At 34.9% G+C, this 7,815-nt stretch overlaps 2 protein-coding genes across 2 annotated transcripts; one reads left to right on the forward strand and one right to left on the reverse strand.

The window, feature by feature from the left end:
• On the forward strand, positions 1-3,587 carry CRS1 (maize chloroplast splicing factor-like protein). The gene is made up of 8 exons (XM_079025348.1): positions 1-940; positions 1,019-1,376; positions 1,462-1,592; positions 1,664-2,023; positions 2,122-2,278; positions 2,364-2,653; positions 2,767-2,966; positions 3,093-3,587. Exons 1-7 carry the CDS (start codon positions 41-43, stop codon positions 2,842-2,844), a joined length of 2,274 nt encoding a protein of 757 aa, XP_078881474.1. The 5' UTR covers positions 1-40; the 3' UTR covers positions 2,845-2,966; positions 3,093-3,587.
• A 1,490-nt stretch (positions 3,588-5,077) lies between these two features.
• Positions 5,078-7,147, reverse strand: LOC145087398 (alpha/beta-Hydrolases superfamily protein). Its single transcript, XM_079025349.1, has 5 exons — positions 6,412-7,147; positions 6,077-6,113; positions 5,742-5,978; positions 5,602-5,649; positions 5,078-5,503 (listed from the first exon to the last, which is right to left on the reverse strand). The coding sequence occupies exons 1-5, from the start codon at positions 6,753-6,755 to the stop codon at positions 5,333-5,335; spliced, it is 837 nt and encodes a 278-aa protein (XP_078881475.1). The 5' UTR covers positions 6,756-7,147; the 3' UTR covers positions 5,078-5,332.
• Positions 7,148-7,815: the final 668 nt, after the last annotated feature.

The raw sequence follows: 7,815 nt of genomic DNA on the forward strand, positions 1-7,815 counted from the left end.
AGCTTGCCTCATCAGCCAAATCAGCCACGTAGATGATGACATGTCAAGATTTTTATGGGACCTTTGTTGCATTTGGATAGATTTATTATCTCGCCACTCGCATTTCGAGTTTTCGACATCCAAATTCAGCTTCGACGCAAACCTGTTTGTGCTCGAGAATTTTGCTTCCATCACAATGTCAGCAAGGATGTTTCTCTCCCCCACCATGCTCTCAAATGCTTTGAATTTCCCCAAAAAGATTCACTGCTTAAACCCTCAAAATCATCCCGATTCCCTTTTTCCCATCCAAACCACCCCTGAAATCCCTGACACAAATAATGAATTTAAGCTAAATCCTCCGATTCCAGCCACAAAAACAGCTCCATGGATGAAAGGTCCTCTTGTTCTTGAACCCAATCAAGTTATTGACTATTCAAAACCTAAAACCAGGAAGAAGTCTTCTGATAACAAAAACGAAAAGGCCGAAAAATTATTGACCCATAAAGTTAGTGGCGGAAGAGGCAAGCACGCAATGAAGAAAATCTTGTACAGTATAGATATTCTTGAAGAAGAAAATCAACAATTAGAGGATACCCAGAAAAATTTAACACCAATCGAGTTTGAATTGTCATTGGGGAAGTTGGGCGAAGATAGCGACGGAGCAGATAAGAGATTGTTTCGCCGGAAACTGCCGTGGGAAAGGGTGGAAAGAATGGTGTTTAGGAGGACAAAAAGGGTGAAAGCCGTGACTGCAGCTGACATAACCCTTAATGATGAACTACTTGAGAGATTGAGAGACGAGGCTAGGAGGATGAGGAAGTGGGTGAATGTTAAGAAAGCAGGAGTAAACGACGGTGTTCTTGAACAAATTAGGTTAATTTGGAAAACCGATGAACTCGCTATGCTCAAATTCGATATGCCCTTGTGTCGAAACATGGATAGAGCACGCGAAATCGTCGAGGTTCGTAATGTTTCATAATCACATCTTGTAATTCTCTAGCAACATACGAATCAAACCCACAAATTTTCTTCATGGCAGATTAAAACGGGAGGCTTAGTGATATGGAGTAAAAAAGATACCCATGTTATCTACAGAGGATGCAATTACAGAGAGATGCGATCTAGTTTCCATGGTGGAAAAGAGGAGACGAAGCCTGTACAAGGGTCGCTTTACGAAAGAGAAACTGATAGATTATTAGATGGTTTGGGCCCTCGCTTTATTGATTGGTGGATGCCAAAGCCATTGCCGATTGATGCAGACTTGCTTCCTGAAATCGTTCATGGATATAAACCACCTTCAAGACTTTCTCTAATGAACGCTCCATCTAAACTCACAGACAACGAGTTAACCCACTTGAGGAAGCAAGCTTACCATTTTCCTACCCATTTTGTCCTCGGTATGTTCATCAATCTTTTCGATAACTTATGTGTATTTAATGATTCAAAGAGATAACAAGGACGCCATTGTTAACCTTTTTACAGGAAGAAATCAAAACCTGCAAGGCTTAGCTTCCGCCATTTTAAAGCTATGGGAGAAATGTCACATTGCAAAGATCGCAGTGAAATGGGGAATTCCCAATACAAACAATGAACAGATGGCTTATGAGCTGAAGGTAATATTCGGTTGACCAAAAAGTCAAAGGGAAATTTAGACGTTAAAGTGATAATTTGTTAACATGTGCAGGTTTTGACAGGTGGAGTCTTGTTACTACGTAATAAATTCTATATAATTCTTTATAGAGGCAAAGATTTCCTTTCTCCCACCATTGCAGACCTTGTTTCCAACAGAGAAATGGAGATCAGAAGTTTTCAACATCTAGAAGAAACCACACGTACCAACATAAGTCAAACCTTTGACTATATTGATGAAACTTTATCGGATCTTGATCATGTTAGCACAATTGGTACATTAAAAGAATTCGAAATGATTCAATCAAAACACCATGGATTCAACTCCGGAATCAGTGATTCCGAAGTTGAAATCGAAGCTGAAAAGCTTAAGTTAGAAAAAGAAATCCGGATTCAAGAACGCAAGTATTTCATTGTACGGATATTATACTCAAATTACTTTCACATTTCATTTTATTCGAAAAATGGATATTATAATATTTATAATCAATTACTTTTTGTTTCATTTTGTAGCTCAAGATGAAGATAAACAAAGCATCAAAAGAGTTAATGAAATTATCCTCTGCATGCAAGCCCACTGAGCCAAATGAGGATCAAGAGATTATGACAAGCGAAGAAAGAGAGTGTTACAGAAAGATGGGGTTGAAAATGGATAGCACATTAGTTCTTGGTAATTAAAGAATATAAAAGATATAAAGTTTTTGTTTTTTTGGTGATTATGTTTATATTATTGATTAAAAAATGTTGGATTTTAGGGAGACGTGGTGTGTTTGATGGAGTAATAGAAGGTATGCATCAACATTGGAAGCATAGGGAAATAGTGAAAGTGGTTACAATGCAAAGAGTGTTTTCAAGGGTGTTGTACACTTCACAATGTCTTGAAGCAGAAAGTGGTGGAATTCTTGTTTCCATAGAGAAATTGAAACTTGGGTATGGGATAATTATATATCGTGGGAAGAATTATAAACGCCCTTTAAAGATTTCAAGAAATCTACTTAGTAAAAGAGAAGCATTGCAGAAATCTTTGGAGTTGCAAAGAATTGGGGTAAGTAAAGTAAAGTAAAGATCTTCATGTTTGTGTTGTGTTAACTTTTTCACTTTAAAGATAGAATGAAGGTTAAAATAATGGTTTGTTTTGTTTTGTTTTTTGTGTTTTAGTCATTGAAGTTTTTTGCAAATATGAGACAACAAGCTATTTATGAACTCAAGTGCAAATTGGAGAAGCTTAGCAAATAGTTTTCATCCTTTTGAGGCATGTAGATATTCTCCTAGTTCTACTTTGCTTTTAGATATGATATTGGGAGAATGGTTATGTCTGGAATGCTGCAAAGTGAATCCTTTTTGACACAATGAAAAAGGTGATAATTCTAATTTATTATAGTTATTCTTATTCCCTTGTATTTTTTATTAAAAGCATTTGTTCTAGAGTTAAGTGGGTAGATTGTGGGAGAAGTTGATGCTAATCTATGTGTGCTTTATTGTAGGGAAATCAACTAGAAGGTGGAAAGATGGATGATCTAAATGTGTAATGCTCTCCCTCCCCACTTAGCCCATTAAGACATCTTTTATGTATCAGGTAAAAAAGAAACGTCCCTATATGTATGTCTAGATTAAGTCCTATCTTCATTAAGTTTGTTAAGCCAAAAAGAAAGTTTAAGAAGGGTACTTGGGTCTTTTTAACAATAGGGGTGGTGAGGTAATTGACTTGTCTTTTTCTTTTGTCTTTAGCCTCCATATAATTTGGAGGAGGAAAAGAGAGAGAGAGAGAGGGGGGGGGGGGGGGGGGGGTGAATTCTGGCAAGAACAGTTGGCTTGGACTTGTATTGAGAAATCATTGAAGATCGAAGAAAAAATGGAAGAGGACATCATCAATTAAATATATTTTTTATTTCCTCTTTTTGCTTTTTATCTTTTTATTAAACATGTTTTAAGTAAAAACTTGTTGAATCTTCTATAGTTCAAAATTATCGGTTTTTTCATATTGTTATTTATTATGTGATTGAATGTTTATTTTGGTTCGTTTGATGTTTTGTTAGTGTATTCCATATTGAACAACACAGTCTTTATATATATGTTGGAGACTCTTTTCTTTCTATAAATGTTTTTTTAGAGTGAACCAATGACTCCACATATATCTTACAATCAACATTGACCTAAATAAATAACAAACCATGAAGATGACATCAGGATATGGGTATGGGTAAGGTGAGGTAGATGTCCACAGTTCTGCCTTTATAGAGGGGCAATGGCTGCTTCACATAGATGACATATGACATTTGCAAAAACAATTATTTGTGAATGAGGCAAATGAGAGAAAAATCGGTGTATATAGAAAAACATATACATCATAAATAAGCATATAAACCCGATAACATAAAAAAAATGACAAATCACATGATGTAAATCAATAAGAACAACAAAATAATACATGAATACTGAGAAGACAAATATATGAACAAGAAGCAAGGTATAACTATAAAGAATAAAAACAAAAACATACAAGAGACAACGCTACCCATTTACCCTAATGTTGTGCATCCACATCAACTAGGTTTAATATGCACCGACCAAAAACCTAAGTTTAACTTGGACCTGAAAAAGTCAAATTATATTAAAATCCTACATATAAGAATATGATAATTTAATTAAAGAAAGTTGAAGCCCAAATCTCATATAAAAATGGCGTAATGGGAAGTTAGATATAGACAATCTTATGGGGTGTTTGGGATTGCTTTTGAACATCAAAAGCCTTTTTGTAGGACTTTTTGTAGAATAATTTTTTGCAAAATGAGTTATTTAAAATGTCTTTGGATTAATAAAATGACTTTTAATGTAATTTTTACATGTAAAGTCACAAAAAGTCAGGTTTTTGTGACTTTTGAAACCCCTCATTTTCCTATGTGCAAAAAGTGATTTTCAATAGAACTTTTCTATTACCCAAACATCTTTTAGCTTTTTGAAAAAAGTTAAAAATTAAAAGTTATTCTAAAAGTAATGTCAAACACTCCCATACATCCATTCGAGTAATAGACCCTAAATACTTGTATCTTTTATTTGTATTTCCTCGTCATCATGGTTCCATCTAAAATTGCATCAAATATATTATGTCTTATTCGTATTATTCTTTAATCCTTTTAGACGCCACCCTCCAAATATCCAACCGACCATTATTCTTATCCGTGAAATTGCAACATTTTCATAGCATTCGGATGGTTCCCACAACCAACGAATATTAAGCATCCTAGTCCCTTTCTTTCATATTATTCACAAATTGACTTCCAATTCACTACTTATTTTACTTTACTGAAAAAGGATTATCACAATTCTAAGTCTAACATTATGAAAAATTACAATTAAGTCTTCATGGGACACTCTCGTACTCACTTACTTTATTAATTGATTACGACACATACTTATGCCCTTCACACAAACATATATAGAAATAGAACAACAAACAAACAGATTCATGTAGTAGTAATGGAGTATTCATGTCATATTACCATGTTCATACTTCATACACATACTCATAATACATGAATACAATATCTTGACTTGTTGACTTGTTGTATCTGAAAATCAAGGATATATAGTATATACAAACTACAAAGTCATACATAGTAATTCAATACCAAAAATTAACCTGAAAAAAATATTTTTTCTTACATAACGATGTTTCCATTTACTTAAGTCTACCATCTAAAGTCTAAACTATTCTTTACAGACATTATTTCCTTCCAAGAGCCAAACTGAACTCCTTTAAGTGTACAATAAACTCAGGATAAAGCTCAAGATTGCAATGCCCACCTCCATTTAGCCACAGTGGTTCATACTTATCCTTACAAAGCTCCCATAACTGCTTTCCATGAGAGTAATCAACAACCTCATCTGCTGTTCCCTGTTTAATATTCACACACACACATTTTCACCTTTTAACAATGCCCAATAATCAACTACTATAAAATATCCCAACAATGTTCTAAAAAAGAAACTCACATGAATCACCAAAACCGGACAGTTCACCAAACCAATCTTCTCAATATTCTAAAACCAAAAAGAAAAAGCATAAGACATACAGACAGATATCAGATAACAGATGACAGACGACAGATAACAGACTAGACAGTGTAATGTACCTTGTAAATATCGAACCAATAGGTTCGTTTGACAGGGTAGAGTACCCTTAACCCAGAGAGGATAGGGCTATGAAGAACAACGCCTCTCAAGCCAGATACACGTGAGGCAAGATCAATGGTGGGCCCACTACCAACAGATTGACCATACAAGATTAGCTCATTGTCTTTGACTTTGTGTTTCTCCTTGAGGTATTTATATACTGCTTCAATGTCGGCGTATGTATTACACTCAGAAGGCTGTTAAACAAGAAAAAAAGAAACTCTTTTTATGAAATATACGACAAGGGGTTGTGTTAATATCATTTCAAGAAAATTAAAGATGACAATTCACAAACCTTTCCGCTTGATTGTCCATAGCCAGAGTAGTCATAGCTGCAGATAAAAAAAAAAAAAAAAGATGTTGATGTTTGAATCCAATATAAAATTGAGATTGATTGTTTTAGTTTTTTTGTCTCTTTCTATTCGAATAATGTTATACACTTCTGGTTATCACTTATCAGAATCTTTTAATTATCAAACACTAATCTGACAACGAAAAAGTCAACAATCAACTCTTGTTTTCAGTGAAGTTAAATAAAGGCTAGAAATTTCGTGCCCTTATTCATAAATATCAGATCAGAAATTGGTCAAATTTATGCAGAAAAGTAAGTAATTACACAGAGGTGAATACCCAACAACATTAACGCGAAGACGATGAGTTAATTTGACGAAAAGCTCGAGCATCTGTCCCAAATCGGCGGCATTACCATGAGAATAAACAAGGGTGGCACAAGCTTTAGGGTGTTTGATATAAACAGTGACTATTTCGTTTCCTCTTTTAGTTCTAAGCTTCAATACGTCGACACCTTCTCTCCTGGGAGCCTCTGGAATAAATAGTTTGCCGTTGCCGGAAGCGTCGCCGACTACCGTGTAAGACGGCGGAGTTGGTGGGAAGAAAGCGAGTTTTGCAGCGATTGATGATGTTACTACTCCCATCTGTAATTCTTTTTGAATGGTTGAGTGAGTTCGATTCATAAATTAAACTCGATTTTGTTGAAAAGTTTTTATGTATTGGGTTTAGCTTCCGAAAAAGGTGGATTGATGAATCTGACAGATCTCTCTTTTTGTTATTCCGATGCTGGTTCTTGAATGGGTGGAGGAGAAATTATGGGACTGCGATGTGTGACTGGCGGTTTTATTGGAGGTGGTGAGTGGCGGCGCGTGTAAATTGGTTCTGATTCAGGTGATTTTTTAAAGAGAGAGAATTGGATAGACGGCTGTAGAGAGATGAGAGTGGGAGAGAAGAGGTGGCAAAGTTTCCAAAGTTAAACCACTCACGTTTATGATACATGTATCATGCAAACATACATACATACATAGATACTGCATGACATACATATATTACTAGTGAGATGGAATTTAAAAATGGGAAGGAAATGAACTTTTTATTTTGCTTTAATTTCAGTAGATAAAAGATCGATATCGGCCGGATTTGATAGAGGCGATAAATGAGGCTCCGTTGGGTGATAGTTTGGACTAAATTTGGGTGACAAGTTTGAATAAGGATTTTTTTTTACTATTTTATTTTATTTTATTTAGAATAAAGAGTTAATATATATCTAGATTGAATCCATTGTCTTTTTTTTAGAAACATCATGTTTGTCAAGTGGCTATATTGATATACACATGGGCATATGAACATGAATTTGAGTTTCAATTTGAAGATGCTTCAAAAGAAGATGAGAACAAAAGCATATGTCAATCTAAAAGAAAATGTATCTAAAAATGGTTAAAACGGATCATTTCAAATGCTCATCTCAATTTATTTTAATGTTTATTTGGAAACTCAATCGTGGAACGCTAACAATATTTTTGATTTGTCTGGGTTTAAACGATAGACCTTCTATGTTGAGTTTCACTCTTCAACCACTAGGCCCTCATCACAAGAGCTTGCTTTGACTTCAGAACCATGCCTGTCTGTTGGAGCGAATTGGATGATCGAGTCGAGGGCTGCCCCCTCTTCCCCTCACTCTCCTTTGTGGCCCTCATCACAAGAGCAAAAAAAATGGATATATATATATATATATATATATAT

Source organism: Lactuca serriola, chromosome 2 (genome assembly GCF_051521515.1).
Source record: "Lactuca serriola cultivar US96UC23 chromosome 2, Lser_US96UC23_V15, whole genome shotgun sequence".
In the NCBI taxonomy this organism is placed as follows: Eukaryota; Viridiplantae; Streptophyta; class Magnoliopsida; order Asterales; family Asteraceae; genus Lactuca; species Lactuca serriola.

Excerpts from the sequence above, each read along its gene's own strand:
- CRS1 (XM_079025348.1), top strand. The coding sequence starts at position 41 with ATGTCAAGATTTTTATGGGACCTTTGTTGCATTTGGATAGATTTATTA. Across the intron at positions 2,279-2,363 it reads GGATAGCACATTAGTTCTTG|GGAGACGTGGTGTGTTTGAT; the intron begins GTAATTAAAGAA and ends GTTGGATTTTAG. Across the intron at positions 2,654-2,766 it reads TGGAGTTGCAAAGAATTGGG|TCATTGAAGTTTTTTGCAAA; the intron begins GTAAGTAAAGTA and ends TTTGTGTTTTAG.
- LOC145087398 (XM_079025349.1), bottom strand. The coding sequence starts at position 6,755 with ATGAATCGAACTCACTCAACCATTCAAAAAGAATTACAGATGGGAGTA. Across the intron at positions 6,114-6,411 it reads CTTCGCGTTAATGTTGTTGG|CTATGACTACTCTGGCTATG; the intron begins GTATTCACCTCT and ends TTTTATCTGCAG. Across the intron at positions 5,504-5,601 it reads GTCCGGTTTTGGTGATTCAT|GGAACAGCAGATGAGGTTGT; the intron begins GTGAGTTTCTTT and ends AATATTAAACAG.